General features: G+C 40.8%; 1 protein-coding gene across 2 annotated transcripts in view; it reads left to right on the top strand.

Moving 5' to 3' along the window:
* The window catches only part of Rel (Relish), an 83461-nt gene that overhangs the window by 50613 nt on the left and 15983 nt on the right, over window positions 1-16865 (top strand). The window contains exon 1 of one of the 2 annotated variants that reach the window (XM_065230406.1): window positions 12599-12753. The exons of the other annotated variant lie outside the window; for it this stretch is intronic. Within the exon in view, the coding sequence (XP_065086478.1) occupies window positions 12666-12753 (88 nt within the window). The 5' untranslated portion in view covers window positions 12599-12665. Of the gene's footprint in view, window positions 1-12598; window positions 12754-16865 lie in introns of those variants that run through there. 2 annotated transcript variants of the gene reach the window in all.

Genomic DNA, 16865 nt, shown 5'->3' with positions numbered 1-16865 from the left:
CGATGCCACTGCTATCGATTTTTGTACACGAGAAAAGTTGGGAGATCCTTGTTTAGCTTCAGGTACTGTAACAAGTTTCTTAGCTAAACAATTACAAGGGAGTCTTTCATTTTGTACTGGATAACACCACCACTAGAGTGATGCAAAATTTGAAATTTTCGCTATACAATACTTAAACGATTCCAAATCGGATCCTGACTAACCTCTCAAAATTTGAACCCATTTGGTGAGAAACTGAGATGGCACAAACCATTTGAAGTTTGTATGGGAATTACTATAGTAAAACCAAGATTTTTGTTCATGTCTATCTAATAATTTACCATATCGGTCTGCTTCAAAAGTTTTCAACTGAACTTGTAGGAAATTTTTCCAGCTACAACTTTGCTCAAGACCACTTTTCAATTAAATGCAAGGATCGAAAGTTATAAATGGTTCAATGCACTGATGTCTTATGATCATGCTCAATCAACTGCTCACCAGGCAACAGTGTAATACAGTAATACATACTATGTTAGATTTAAACATATCTAGATAGAGCTGGAATTAGGCGTAACAGTTTTTCTAAACAATGACTTCTCTCGATGATTTTTAAGAATTCAAGGCACCCCCACGCAAACCAACATTGTTGTTAGGTAGGGAAAGTCTCACCCTACCTGATGGTGATGTTGATTTTCATTAGCGAGCCTTGACTTTCAAGACATCATCGAAAGAAGTCATTGTTTACAAAAGCTGTTACGCCCTAATTCCAGCTCTATCTTAATATGGGAACTGACACCCGATTGATGACCTCGAAAAATGTCCAAATTTATAGTGGTCCTGAAAAGGACCGTTTTGTCGTGATGGTTGAGTAATGCTGAGCTATTAGGGTTTTAAACACAGATGAGACTGTTGAAGTGTATGTTGTTTGGAATGAGGGTGACGTGCTTGGCATAGATGGCCTACAGCGACTAACGAAGACCTACTGATTCCGATCAATAGCGGAGCGGCTTCTTCCTCCTTCTATGGATGCTCATGTGGGCTGCAGCTCACTGCTTGCAGGAGGCCTTTCGTTGTGTACTGGAGAACAATGTTCAACGCCATGCGCTGAAAGCACTGCTGCTGCTGCAGCAGAAGCCGCCGACCGGATACCACCACACATGGTGATTGGAACTGAATCCGATCAGCGGTTGAGGCCAGCCTTGGTAGCTAGCTGCTTGCGGGAAGCCTTTCGTTATGTACTGGAGAACACCACCACTCACCACGTGGTGATTGAATAAACAACGTTTGGTGAGACCGGATGGAATTCAACTTTGAAATCTGTGTTAGGGAGATCGTTTTTACAAGCAATTGGTGATCATTTTAATCAAAGCAACAGTTGCACATTCATGCAACTTTCAATAGTGACATTTTGAAAAATGATAAAGTCTCAAACTTAACAGATGTGTAGAAATATATCTGATCGATTGGTGATTAAATTATTGAAATTGGTTCAAGGGCAACTGAGTTATTAACGTTCCCCCAAATAGAAATCACATACGTAGTCCTACGTCAAAATAGAGGAAATACCGGCTTCTTCACGTCTTACAAAAAACAGCGCTCAAGGACTTAATTTACCTCCTGACGACAATAGATAAGGGAGTACCGATTCCATCTTCAAGTTAAATTTTAAAATATTTTTTGAGCTAATAAACTTGTTCCAGTACCTTATCAAAACAAAGCCTTTAATGGACATTTTGAAAAAAAATGGCTTAATGATTCAGATTCCATAACTGTGCACGGTGTGGTATGGGATTGAAATTGTAAGATGGTTCTATTTCTCAATCAAAAGTTTTATTATTTTGTTAGATGATTCGATGGGGTGTTAAAACTCAAGGCTTGCTCAATTATTAATTTTTATTTTAAATATTTGATGAAAGTGATTCAAATAGTCGACTTTTTATCCCCCACAGGAACACTCAAATTAATATAGGCATATCAAACGCTTTTATAGGCATATCAAAATGAACAAGGGGTTTTCCCGTCTTCCCAATTTTTTCGTATACAAAACCCGGTAGCGTGGCATCGCAGTGTGTGACACCGCGAGTGAATGAGTGTCCAGTAGAGGGGGCAGAGAGAACATGTTTGTGGCACTCGGTTTGTGTATTTCCTGTTTTTGCCTCTGTCCGTGCCATTTCATTCATAGCGGCGCGGCAGCTTCCCAGCATGACGTTACCATATCGATGACGTTACCGTCAAGGTGCGCTAGAGTTTGGGAGGGTAAAGCCAGCAAAAGTGGGAGGGTAAAGCCAGCAAAAATGGGGACCTGTTTCGATTGGTATCTACAAATTTTGTGTGTTTACCAAGATTTTTGGATTTCTACAGAGTTACGATGGGCGGGATCGATGTATCGTATCGCATCGTGGCGCATCATAGTCGTTTCGCGCTCTGATATCTAACGTCGTCGCGTTTCGGACGATATTATGAATTAGTCACTTACCGGCCACAAAGTGGTGCGTTTGTGGTTATCGGCGGTGGTTCCGATTCTGGAAAGGCTGTCGCTGCCTTGGAAAACTGTGCAATATTACATCAGAGTGCGATAAATGGTACAGCCAATCGACGGGCCTGTGCATTATAGGCCGGTTCATTCGCGTGAAAGCATCACAATTACGTCGCGGTTGTGACGCTGGTGTGTTGTTACTTATTCCTGGACTTACATAGAGTGGTGGTGGCACAGAAAGCGCGTTTGTTGTGCTGATTGTGTTGATACTTAGATACCGTCGTTTCGGAGTAATTGTTGACAAATAAATATTTGTGCGAGTGTTTTGAGTGGATTTTCTGTTCGAACTGTGCAGCTGGATTCGAAGTCACTGCGTGGGATTTGATAGTGCCAAGGATAGTGTTAATTTATTCCTCGTGATTTTCGGTGTTTTATAGCGGCGATTTAGGACACGGGTTTTAGTGCTATTAAAATTATATTTATCGTGTGGTTTTTATAGTGATTTTATAGATATTTATTAAAATGAGGTAATTAATTTTTGAGCTATAACAATGCATATAACATTCATTCATATGCTAGGGAACACCAAAGAAGACTGATTGCTGGGATTTTATTGGTCAAATATGTAGCTGGGCGGATAGCACGATTATTTTTATCGTGAGATCGTGGAACCGGATTTGTAATGCTCAATAGTTTTATGCTTGAAGTACGCGTTTGAAAATGATGCTTAACTTCGTTTAAAGACAAGAAGACGTTGCACATTGCCAGTTGCTCCTCCGTGATTGATCAGAACTAATACACATAGATGGTTCATGAGATTAGTTTTCCATCTTCAATGTACAAGCACACTAATTCAATCTATTTATAGATCAATCACAGTGCCGAAAAGAAAATCAGGAAAAAACATTTTCCGAGGTGCGATAATTTTCTTTAAAAAAATGCTCTTGCTTAAACGTTTCTTATCTTTCACTGATGATACTTTCAGAGTGGTGTCTCTAACCATATTTGAGTTATGGATTTTAAAAGTATTTGAAGTTCGGGAAATCGAAAAACTTTAAATATATTTAGTTCTCCTGGCTGTTAGTTTTTTTTCTTTATAACTCAGAAACAGCATGAGACACCACTTTGAAATTTTCACCAGTCAAATTTACTTTTCCTTAGCCTGGAAATTGTTCATATAATATATTATATGGATTGCCGACATTTCCTCATCACTTCACTATAAAACATTTATTACAGTACGTGATGTCCGGGAAAATCCGAAAACATCAACTAAATTTTTCCAGGAAAATTGGCCACTCCATTTTTTTTTTTTAATTTTTGCTTCGTTTATATGATCATAAACGCGAAATTTCAAAGCATTCGGAGAAACTTCGGCATTTTGTCCGATAATAAAAAATCTCCTACTGTCATTTAGAATTGAATTTGGAGTTGTAACATAAGCGCCTATGGACCCGGATGGTGATGGGAACGTTCCCCAGAAGATTCAAAATATCCGTAATCTAATGCTTGATTTTCACGTTTTTTCTCGAAAACACCTGGAACTGTGATATAAGAATTAATTTGGAATCATCACATAAACAAGGATCCGAATGGCTACGGAAACGGTTCTACGGACGATTTGGATCATCCGTAAGAGTGCTCATTCCATGAAACTGATACTAGAGTGTGTGGGGTTTTTTTTAACTCTTGGAACTGACACATAAGATGGTGAGAGATGAATGACTGAGTGAATAGTGAGAAGTGAGTTATCATATTTGTACATCGTTCAACTAGCTTCTAAATAACTCTGAAAGATGACAACATGGAGTTTCTAAATATTCAGCAATATTGTAGCACAGCGTTTTTCAATTTATGGCTCGCGACCCACCATTTGACTTCGCTTCTCGTAAGCCAAATTCGATTGCAATTTTCCAAGTAAAATTTAACTTTGCCAAATTCAATTGCAATTTTACAAGTAAAATTTGACCTCGTTTTTCGTAAGCCAAATTCGTTTGCGCTTTTCCAAGTAAAATCTGACTTCGCTTCTCGTGATCCAAATTCGATTGCAATTACCAAGTAAAATTTGGCTTCACTTCTTGTAAGCCAAATTCGTTTGCGCTTTTCCAAGTAAAATTTGACTTCGTTTGCGCTTTTCCAAGTAAAATTTGACTTCGCTTCTCGTGATACAAATTCGTTTGCGCTTTTCCAAGTAAAATTTGGCTTCGCTTCTTGTAAGCCAAATTCATTTGCGCTTTTCCAAGAAAAATTTGACTTCGCTTCTCGTGATCCAAATTCGATTGCAATTACCAAGTAAAATTTGGCTTCACTTCTTGTAAGCCAAATACGTTTGCGCTTTTCCAAGTAAAATTTGACTTCGTTTGCGCTTTTCCAAGTAAAATTTGACTTGGCTTCTCGTGATCCAAATTCGTTTGCGCTTTTCCAAGTAAAATTTGGCTTCGCTTCTTGTAAGCCAAATTCGTTTGCGCTTTTCCAAGTAAAATTTGACTTCGTTTGCGCTTTTCCAAGTAAAATTTGACTTCACTTCTCGTGATCCAAATTCGTTTGCGCTTTTCCAAGTAAAATTTGGCTTCGCTTCTTGTAAGCCAAATTCGTTTGCGCTTTTCCAAGCAAAATTTGACTTCGCTTCTCGTGATCCAAATTCGATTGCAATTACCAAGTAAAATTTGGCTTCACTTCTTGTAAGCCAAATTCGTTTGCGCTTTTCCAAGTAAAATTTGACTTCGTTTGCGCTTTTCCAAGTAAAATTTGACTTCGCTTCTCGTGATCCAAATTCGTTTGCGCTTTTCCAAGTAAAATTTGGCTTCGCTTCTTGTAAGCCAAATTCGTTTGCGCTTTTCCAAGAAAAATTTGACTTCGCTTCTCGTGATCCAAATTCGATTGCAATTACCAAGTAAAATTTGGCTTCACTTCTTGTAAGCCAAATTCGTTTGCGCTTTTCCAAGTAAAATTTGACTTCGTTTGCGCTTTTCCAAGTAAAATTTGACTTGGCTTCTTGTGATCCAAATTCGTTTGCGCTTTTCCAAGTAAAATTTGGCTTCGCTTCTTGTAAGCCAAATTCGTTTGCGCTTTTCCAAGTAAAATTTGACTTCGATTGCGCTTTTCCAAGTAAAATTTGACTTCGCTTCTCGTGATCCAAATTCGTTTGCGCTTTTCCAAGTAAAATTTAGCTTGGCTTCGTGTAAGCCAATTTCGTTTGCGCTTTTCCAAGTAAAATTTGACTTCGTTTGCGCTTTTCCAAGTAAAATTTGACTTGGCTTCTCGTGATCCAAATTCGTTTGCGCTTTTCCAAGTAAAATTTGGCTTCGCTTCTTGTAAGCCAAATTCGTTTGCGCTTTTCCAAGTAAAATTTGACTTCGTTTGCGCTTTTCCAAGTAAAGTTTGACTTGGCTTCTTGTGATCCAAATTTGTTTGCGCTTTTCCAAGTAAAATTTAGCTTGGCTTCGTGTAAGCCAATTTCGTTTGCGCTTTTCCAAGTAAAATTTGACTTCGTTTGCGCTTTTCCAAGTAAAATTTGACTTGGCTTCTCGTGATCCAAATTCGTTTGCGCTTTTCCAAGTAAAATTTGGCTTCGCTTCTTGTAAGCCAAATTCGTTTGCGCTTTTCCAAGTAAAATTTGACTTCGTTTGCGCTTTTCCAAGTAAAGTTTGACTTCGCTTCTCGTGATCCAAATTCGTTTGCGCTTTTCCAAGTAAAATTTAGCTTGGCTTCGTGTAAGCCAATTTCGTTTGCGCTTTTCCAAGTAAAATTTGACTTCGTTTGCGCTTTTCCAAGTAAAATTTGACTTGGCTTCTCGTGATCCAAATTCGTTTGCACTTTTCCAAGTAAAACTTAGCTTGGCTTCGTGTAAGCCAATTTCGTTTGCGCTTTTCCAAGTAAAATTTGACTTCGTTTGCGCTTTTCCAAGTAAAATTTGACTTGGCTTCTCGTGATCCAAATTCGTTTGCGCTTTTCCAAGTAAAATTTGGCTTCGCTTCTTGTAAGCCAAATTCGTTTGCGCTTTTCCAAGTAAAATTTGACTTCGTTTGCGCTTTTCCAAGTAAAGTTTGACTTGGCTTCTTGTGATCCAAATTCGTTTGCGCTTTTCCAAGTAAAATTTGGCTTCGCTTCTTGTAAGTCAAATTCGTTTGCGCTTTTCCAAGTTAAATTTGACTTCGTTTGCGCTTTTCCAAGTAAAATTTGACTTGGCTTCTTGTGATCCAAATTCGTTTGCGCTTTTCCAAGTAAAATTTGGCTTCGCTTCTTGTAAGCCAAATTCGTTTGCGCTTTTCCAAGTAAAATTTGACTTCGATTGCGCTTTTCCAAGTAAAATTTGACTTCGCTTCTCGTGATCCAAATTCGTTTGCGCTTTTCCAAGTAAAATTTAGCTTGGCTTCGTGTAAGCCAATTTCGTTTGCGCTTTTCCAAGTAAAATTTGACTTCGTTTGCGCTTTTCCAAGTAAAATTTGACTTCGCTTCTCGTGATCCAAATTCGTTTGCGCTTTTCCAAGTAAAATTTAGCTTGGCTTCGTGTAAGCCAATTTCGTTTGCGCTTTTCCAAGTAAAATTTGACTTCGTTTGCGCTTTTCCAAGTAAAATTTGACTTGGCTTCTCGTGATCCAAATTCGTTTGCGCTTTTCCAAGTAAAATTTGGCTTCGCTTCTTGTAAGCCAAATTCGTTTGCGCTTTTCCAAGTAAAATTTGACTTCGTTTGCGCTTTTCCAAGTAAAGTTTGACTTGGCTTCTTGTGATCCAAATTCGTTTGCGCTTTTCCAAGTAAAATTTGGCTTCGCTTCTTGTAAGCCAAATTCGTTTGTGCTTTTCCAAGTAAAATTTGACTTCGTTTGCGCTTTTCCAAGTAAAATTTGACTTCGCTTCTCGTGATCCAAATTCGTTTGCGCTTTTCCAAGTAAAATTTAGCTTGGCTTCGTGTAAGCCAATTTCGTTTGCGCTTTTCCAAGTAAAATTTGACTTCGTTTGCGCTTTTCCAAGTAAAATTTGACTTGGCTTCTCGTGATCCAAATTCGTTTGCGCTTTTCCAAGTAAAATTTGGCTTCGCTTCTTGTAAGCCAAATTCGTTTGCGCTTTTCCAAGTAAAATTTGACTTCGTTTGCGCTTTTCCAAGTAAAATTTGACTTCGCTTCTCGTGATCCAAATTCGTTTGCGCTTTTCCAAGTAAAATTTGACCTCGGTTTTCGTAAGCCAAATTTGTTTGCGCTTTTCCAAGTAAAATTTGACTTGGCTTTTCGTGATCCAAATTCGTTTGCGCTTTCCCAAGTAAAATTTGGCTTCGCTTCTTGTAAGCCAAATTCGTTTGCGCTTTTCCAAGTAAAATTTGACTTCGTTTGCGCTTTTCCAAGTAAAATTTGACTTCGCTTCTCTTGATCCAAATTCGTTGGCGCTTTACCAAGTAAAATATGGCTTCACTTCTTGTAAGCCAAATTCGTTTGCGCTTTTCTAAGTAAAATTTGACTTCGTTTGCGCTTTTCCAAGTAAAATTTGACTTCGCTTCTCTTGATCCAAATTTGTTTGCGCTTTTCCAAGTAAAATTTGGCTTCGCTTCTTGTAAGCCAAATTCGTTTGCGCTTTTCCAAGTAAAATTTGACTTCGTTTGCGCTTTTCCAAGTAAAATTTGACTTCACTTCTCGTGATCCAAATTCGTTTGCGCTTTTCCAAGTAAAATTTGACCTCGGTTTTCGTAAGCCAAATTTGTTTGCACTTTTCCAAGTAAAATTTGACTTTGCTTCTCGTGATTCAAATTCGATTACAATTTCCAAGTAAAATTTGGCTTCGCTTGTTGTAAGCCAAATTCGTTTGCGCTTTTCCAAGTAAAATTTGACTTCGTTTGCGCTTTTCCAAGTAAAATTTGATTTCGCTTCTCGTGATCTAAATTCGATTGCGCTTTTTCAAGTAAAATTTTTCATTTGCGCTTGTCCAAGTAAACTTTGACTTCGCTTCTTGTAAGCCAAATTCGTTTGCGCTTTTCCAAGTAAACTATGACTTCGATTCTCGCGATCCAAATTCAATTGCGCTTTTCCAAGTAAAATTTGACTGTGCTTCTCGTGATCCAAATCACTGTCAGACGCTGGCTATTAAGGCTTTCTAGTGCGCTTCAATATTATTTGAGCGTTTTAAAGACATTATTGGCATTTTTAGGGTCGTTTTGGTGGTTCAATTCCTTTTTGGCATTAACAAAATTTTAAAGTTTTAGGACTAATTTATAGATTCTTGGTAATTTTTGACGTTTTAAGAGTCATTTTTCCTATTCTAAAACCCTTGATTTTCACGTATTTGAAGGCTGTTTAACTTAACTATAAAGCATTCAACACACAATATGAGCCTAGAGTTTCTAGCGGCCGTAAAACCCCTGCAGAACCATTTCTGGGAGCTCTCATCAAGAGTATTGATCAAATGTAGTGTCAGAAACAACCTTGTGATTGAAAACTTCGAAGCAATGCTCGAAATGAGCTTCCAGACGAGATTCGTGCGAATCTACCTTAATTATATGTCATCGGATATTAGCTTTCCGTGCTATAAACCCCGACCCCCCCCCCCCTCCCTGCTTTACTAACTACAGTTCCCCCATTAACTATGATCTCTCCATGAAACAGGCTATTCAAGGAGTTCCAGATCAACTTCGACCTATCTCAATTCCCCGCATTTTTGCTGAAAAATACCAACAAGTCAATTGCAATAGAAGATTTTTCACTGATGGATCACGAATTTATGGATCCACTGGCTTCGGCGTCTTCAATGCATACTCAACCGCCTTTCAGAAACTTTAGGAACCTTGTTCCGTTTATGTTGCTGAGCTAGCAGCAATCAACTTCGCATTGGGGATGATTTCCGATATGCCCATAGACCATTACTTCATCTATTCGGTCGATGAAACAAGGTAGGCACTCATCTTATTTCCTTTCAAAGGTAAGGGAGCAGATGAGTTTGTTGGTCGAAAAATCATATATGATTACCTTTGTATGGGTCCCCTCACATTGCTCAATCCCAGGCAATGAGAAGGCAGACTCTCTCGCAAAGGTGAGCGCACAACAAGGCGAGATTATTTGGCAAAACGATTGGACAAGTAATTATCTTCGGCGGTGGTTACATTCCATTACTCCTAATGTTTCTTCGAGAGCGTGGTTCATAGGTCTGGATCATCTCTTCAGAATAAACCTCGTTGACAGCAATATATGTAGGTGCAGAACCGGTTATGATGACATCGATCACGTAGTTTGGTATTGCCCGGGTAATGACGCTTCCAGAGCACGACTGTTGGATACCCTTGCGGCCCGAGGTAGACAACCCTTCCGTGATGTAAGAGATGTATTGGGAACCTGTGATCTTCCCTACATGCAGGCGATCTACGAATTCCTTTGTTTGTCTGATGTTAGAGTTTGATGTGACCATCCCCTCCTTTCCACACATTTTCCAGCCATTGTGTCCGAGTCTTATTATTCACCTGTTTCTGTGCTACTTGCCCCTGCCCAGTCAGCATTTGATCAACCGTTCGAGAGTAGGAGGCTTCAGAAACCTGTTTCCTACCTAGTTCCTTCCAATCGAAATTGCTACCCATTAACCTCGAGCCTGCCACGAGCAATTGGTACCCAATACTAATCAAGAACTATTGCTGTGAAAAATGTTATTTAAAAAATTATGGATTTTTGGCTCCGCAAAGTGTCACACATGACTGAGCCTAGTAAATAAAGGAACTAGTTAAAAAACCCTACTTTTAATTTTAACTACAACAATATTGGTGGATCGCGAGATTGTGGAATTTTTTCAAAGTGGGTCGCAATCAACGTAAGTTTGAGAACCACTGTTGTAGGTCATTAAATTTAGTGTCCAATATCCAGTCTTTAGTACCCAAATCTACCGAAAGATGATGCCAAACTACATTGAATAAGTAAATTAGCTATACACTCAACCAATTATGAGGGATTCGTCATCGCAGCATCGCAACAACGGAGGATGCGTTATGAAAGTGAGCTGATTGAAGTCTTGCTTGAAGTAGCTTTGCTGGCGATTCTTTGAAGCCTTGTTTATTTGACACTAGCTGAGTGTGCCCGACCTTGCTCGGGATTCAATATTAGCTTGAGTTTATGCGCCAGTTAAAAATAATCATGCTATTTTGTACGTAGCCTCCCCCTTATCTAAGGGGCTACCCCCTATGACCTCAAAATGCCAAATTTGGTTCCATTTGCTTGATTAGTTCTCGAGTTATGCAGAAATTTCTGTTTCATTTGTATGGGAGCCCCCCTCTACCTCAAAAACCCCTGCATACAAATTTTGACGCCGATCGGTTCAGTAGTTTCCGAGTCTTAAGGGTCAGACAGACAGACAGGTTCATTTTTATATATATAGATCTTCGGTGGAACTTCTTCTTTTTTCTTGGCGTTAATCCATAAAAAGGAATTAAATCTCTGGAAGCACACTATAAATAAAAAAAAAAACGCACACGCGCACAGACCTTTTCTGAGAAGTTGCCGAACTGAGTATACGAAACTCGGCCTAGGATCGAAAGTCGGTTTTTCCAAGCGGTGTGTACACGGCCAATGAGATTGACTCAAATTTGAGTCCAGTTTACTCATTAATCGCAAAAAGTTCAGGAAAAAAGTGGAAAAACCTAAAAAATCCACCGAAAATTGACGAAAATTTTACTCAGTCTAGGAATATTACCAATAGACTGAGTGAATCCAGTCTTGACTTTACTCATATTCGAGATGTTTTTTCCTGGAAAACCTGGAAAAACCCAAAAAAAAAATATGAGTAAACTGAACTCAAATCTGGGTTAATTTCATTGGCCAGCACCAAAAATCGTGCCTCCATAGTGGTCATCGTTGGTCCAAATTTTGCGTTATGCTAATGAGGATTGGGGGTTCTATTTTTCAATCGCCAACACGTGCCGTATCGCATTCAGCAGATATTTTATGTGTGACAAAAGCTGGTTTTTCGAAACCAATTTGCATACAACAATGTAGTGTTTCAATATGCTAGGGGAGGGTGGTTTCCATGGTGATGCGTTGTATTTGCCAACATTGTTCATAATTCCAATACGAAAATATCCTAAATGTTTTTGACAGGCGTTTCCATGGCCAAGCTGATTCGGTTGAAATCTGGACCATGAATAGCAAATTATTGTGTATAGTCGTTTTGGACCAATGAGGTAATCCAGCTCATTGGTTTTGGCCGCTTCGGTGTACGAGAAGGGCGAGGAGAAAGGCAAGAATGTGTATGAAGGGTCAGATCTCGCTGTAGGTGTAGTAATTCAGTTGTTTTAGTTTTATTCTCGAGCAGAATTAGAAAATGAAATATGGGATCAAGTCTCCCCCATTTAAACTATACTAATAATAATTTCCATTCAACACATACATCGAGGTGAATCCGAGTATCGACTCTTTTACAGAACTAACAAAAATTTTAGAAGATATTAGAAAAAAACATCAAAAGGGGTGATCAAATTACCCCACTTTCCCCTACTATTCAGATGGTTAATGGTGGGTGTGTCTGGTTTTGGTTGTTTTTTTGTTTCTATGTGGGGAACCAGACTAACAAGTTGGGAAGATATGTGACCGCAGATTAAGATGACCTTTTAGAGGAAACTTGACGGAGGTGGGGGAGATTACGGGGGTAGGTTGTCGGAGAGGTGTATAAACCCATCTTTGTTGGATGCATCGTTTTTCGATTGGAAAGTCAAACCCTAGCCTTGATAAGTGTTGAACGATTTCCTGTTGATGCTCATCTACAAAACATGCAACATGGATTCGTTGGCACGTTTGCTCGCAAACAAAAAGTCATATCAGTATTACGTAAAACTGCAAAAATGTTTGCAAATCAAAAGTATATCATAACCTTTGTACGTCTGTTTTCTTTATTTTGATGACGAATGATTGTTATCGTATAATGCGCACCGAGCGGAAGTGAAAATATCCGAATGCAGTCTACGGGGAGCGCGCTGCCGCGATAAGGGTTCCGACGACAATACCGACGACATACTCATGCCCTAATATATCAATCCAGCCAGTCAGTGCTCGCGATGATAAGAACTCTCTAATCAATGAACGGTTACGTTTACTACCCTGAAAAGTGTGAGTAGCGCTAATTTCCCGATAGTATTTCATTGACAACTTGACCACATACCTTGGAGGACGCATTTTGTTAAAAGCCGGTGGTGCTTTCTACTACAGTGCACGCGTTTTTTTTCAAGTTACGTTTCTGACATAATTCTTAGCGGATGTCTTCGAAAGAACTGAAGAAGAAACCCAGATCGACGATGTTTGCGTACGGAGTTCCCCTGGCGCAGCTGTGCCGTCATTTTGTTGGTAAATATTGTGTGAAGTTGGTGCCGAATTTGGTGTGGTCGATACAGGTGAACGAACGAAGCAAACGAAATGAGTCATCCCGAAATAGGGGATGGTGAGTGGTTGTTCGGAACAGCTGGTGATAAGATTCAGTTATTTCGGCGTGAATGTAGTTTGATTGGCTGTTGGAGTGATTGAAGAGTGAGGATGATTCATGTTTTATTGGAGTACATTGATGGAGTAAACGAGTAGGCTGGTGCTACAAGCTGAGCAGAATGAGAAATGCACAATTCTCGATGAACATTTCAAAATTTTCTATCTGTTTTGATCGATTGCCTTCATCGACATTCTCATTTAATAACCACTGCAATTTAAATAGATTTTGCACTATTTTTACCACATTGTTTGACAAAGGTGGTTCTCATCCAGCGTCTAAAACGTCAAAGGTTTTGCTTCTTCTTCTTCTTCTTCTTCTTCTTCTTCTTCTTCTTCTTCTTCTTCTTCTTCTTCTTCTTCTTCTTCTTCTTCTTCTTCGCATTTCAAGCTTATTGCATATCGCATATTAGCTTATTGCGTGCTCTCAACTTAGTGTTCTAGATGCACTTCCACAGTTATTAATTGAGAGCTTTCGATGCCTGTACCATTTTTGCATTGGCATAATTGTGTGGCAAGTCCAATCATACTTCTATGCCCAGGGAAGTCGAGAAATTTTCCAACCCGAAAAATTCCTAGACCGAACCGGGAATTGAATCCAGCCACCTCCAGCATGGTCTTGCTTTGTAGCTGCGCCTTTACCGGCTGAGCTAAGGGAGGCCCCGAAGTCAAAGGTTTTGGTCAGGTCAAAGGTTTTGCAGCTGAGTTATTAACGAAAGGAAAAGTCGGTGAAGAGAATTGACCAATGCAGACAGAACCTTTCGAAATGTTTATCTAGAATAAGATATACGGATTCTGCAATATGACTGTCGTGACCGGACCTAGGTTTCCAGCCTCGGCCACGGCTACACGAATTAATGGTGCAGGTGCAGCTCCCACGGCTGCGGCTGCTTCCAATCCTGCTGCTATTGTTGCTGTTGTTCTCAACGTCTGTCTTCTCCAAAATTCGTTACAAGAATGCCGTAAACGAGCAGTAGTAGTAAAATTATGTTTATTTCTGTTGATTATGGTAGTACATTGATTTATAATATTAATTGATTAGCCTACCTTGCTCTTCATCTTTGTTTAATTTGATATTCTAATTATTAATATTTGCTTTTTTTCAACTAGTTTACAGAATATCCCTTTGGGGAAGTGTTTTATTTGAATTGAAAAAAAGTGATAACCTACCTAACTACGAGTTTAACTTAACCTAACGTGCTAGATCCCGTATGATCTGATGATTTGATCTCAGACAGGTGTCTCTGAACCTTTCCAGGATGAATACTCTCCGTTCTTCTAATTTATGAATTCCAGCCAGGAGGTGGATCTCAGAATTTCTAGTCCGCGGGGGACTGTTTAAGACCATCCTAAGGATTTTGCTCTGGATCCTTTGGAGTTTAAGGTGATGGCATTTTGCGCAACTCTCCCAGATTGGCATACCGTACTCGATTACAGGAAGGATGATTTGTTTGTAGACAGCAAGCTTATTTTTCAGGGACAGGGTTGACTTCCTGTTGATAAGTGGATACAACGATCTTAGATGAGATGTTGCACTTGGTTTTCGTTTTGTCAACGTGCTCCCTGAAAAGAAGCTTGCTGTCTAGTGTTAGCCCGAGGTACACGACCTCTTTGGACCTCTGGATCACTGTGCCGTTCAGGCAGATCTAAAAATCAAAAAAATCAATGCTACATGGTTGTAGAATCTGGAACTCAAGTGTTTGAGTTCCAGATTCAGGATGTTGTCGAAACCTGGGGCCTTCATGTTTTTAGATGATTTGATATAGGCCAACAGTTTGTCAGCCGTAATCTCAGATTCCTCTGGAAAAATGTTAGGAATCTGAAGAAGATTGGTTGCATTTTCAGCAACCTCAGATTCATGAGGGCTGACGATGTTTTGTCCGAGATTATGGAAGCTGATGAAGTGTTGACCTATCGCGGCAGCCTTCTCTTCAGGAGTTATCAGATGAACCACTGGGTCGCCGGGACGATCCAGTGGGGTCAGTGGTGGAATGGGCCTAGGCTTGTTTTTAAGAATTTTTGTAAGTTTCCAGAAGGGCTTAGCACAATCTGGGAGAGAGCGGATCTTACTACCAAAATCGTTATTTCTGAGATCCACCATCCTGGCCTGAATGATCTCTGTTAATCGATTACAATTGGTCTTCAAGTTAGGCAGGCCAGTACGCTGGAACTGCCTACGAATGGTGTTACGAAGTCTAATGAGATCTTTGGTAGGGCTGTCAAGGTTCAGAGTGTTACTCACCTGTCTGGGTACTAGACTGATGCAAATTTTGAAATTTTCGCTCCACAGTGCTCATACGGTTTAAAATCGGGTTCTGACTAGCCTTTCAAAATTTGAACTCATTTGATAAGAAACTGACTTGGCACAAACCATTTGAAGTTTATATGGAAATTACTACTGGGAAGCTTCGAATCGGCCGAGGATCCAACTTCGGCCACCACAGGGTAGTGGTCCGAGCTCAGCTCCTGGAATGCCACAGGTTGCGAGATGTTGTGTCCCATGTTGCTTACGAAGATGTCGATGGTCGCATGGACCCCATACCGACTCAACAGGGTGGGAGAGTCCGGGGCCAAGATGGTATAGTGGCCCTCTTGAGAATGATGCCGTTTCTATTGCTCCGACCGTTGCCCCAAGCTTGGTGTTTTGCGTTCAGATCGCCAGCAATGATAAAGTTCCCGCTCCTCCGGGTGAGTTTGATGATGTTTTTCCGGAGGGCCACTGACGACCCGTCCTTGATATTGGTTTGCTTGGGGTAGTAGGCCGCGATTATGGTGATTGGGCCAAGTGATGTGCTCACCTCCACTCCGATGGCTTCAATTGTTTTCAGCTGGAAGTTTGGTAGCAGCCGACAACTGATGTTCCGTCTTGCAGCGATGGCCACTCCTCCACCTCCAGAGCAGGTGCGATCAAGTCTGACGAGCCGGAAGTCGGGAAGGAATACGTTCAGTTCGGGCTTCAAATGCGTCTCGGTGATGATAGCAATGTCGACCTTCTTGGCGTTGAGGAAATCGAGTAGCTCTCTATGCTTGTTCGTCAGTGAGCAAGCGTTCCAATTTGCAATTTTTATAGCTTCACGGTCCATACTTGGTGACGAATGACAAGGCAGCATGAAGCTGTTCAGGTCGAGTCTTGCAGGTACGCATGATGATGATGACCTCCTCCCAAGCGTCCTAAGTTCCTCCGAGGTGAACGGAGAATCGTCGACAGATTCACCTGAGACAGCACCAGCGTATGATAAACCAGGGGCGGTGGATGAACCTCGAATTGGCTGGCCCGCAGCAGCAGCGAGACGATGCTGAACTGTCCGACTGTTGGGAACCATTTGGATACTCGCAGGATAGGCTTGTTGGTTGTTGAGCGGAAGCGGGGCTAGGTTCGGAACTTGTCGACGGGGCTGGAGAGCTGGGTACTGGACTTCCGTGAGTACAGGAGGCGAACGATGATTACGGAGGCGTCCGAGCTGGTTGTTGATTGTGGCCTTCCGACGGATATTAATGAACTCCACTCGCTTGGGACATCCGCGATTGGAGGCTTGGTGGTTTCCACCACAGTTGACACACGTTGGCTCGATGTCATCGACTTGCTCACAGGACGCAGTTGAGTGAGTTCCAGCACACTTGTCGCAGTTTGTTTTCATGGCCATATAAGAGGCAGTTCATACACTGCGTTACATCACGATGTTGGGGTTTGCAATACTCCCAACTGATGATGACCCGGATTTTGGATCTCAGAGCCGCAAGACTGGTGGATCCTTTCGTGCAATGCACCAGGAACAACTGATCACGGAAGCTGGTGTTTTGGTTAGGACGCCGGTTCATCGGGTACACTGCCTCAGGCTTGAGCCTGAGCCGCTCCAGCTCGGATTTCACCGCAGTCGCCTCGAACGACGGTAATGCACGCAAAACCACCTTCAGTGGCTTGCTCAATGGCAGATCATGCGTGAAGAAGTCCACGTTGTTGTTCTTCAGGAAACATCCTA

The sequence above is a fragment of the Ochlerotatus camptorhynchus genome, unplaced genomic scaffold (assembly GCF_037179485.1).
Source record: "Ochlerotatus camptorhynchus isolate MF236.1 unplaced genomic scaffold, CSIRO-AGI_Acam_v1.1 ptg000330l, whole genome shotgun sequence".
NCBI lineage: Eukaryota > Metazoa > Arthropoda > Insecta > Diptera > Culicidae > Ochlerotatus > Ochlerotatus camptorhynchus.
The sequence above is the reverse complement of the archived record's forward strand: the minus strand, read 5'-3'. Positions and strand labels throughout refer to the sequence as shown.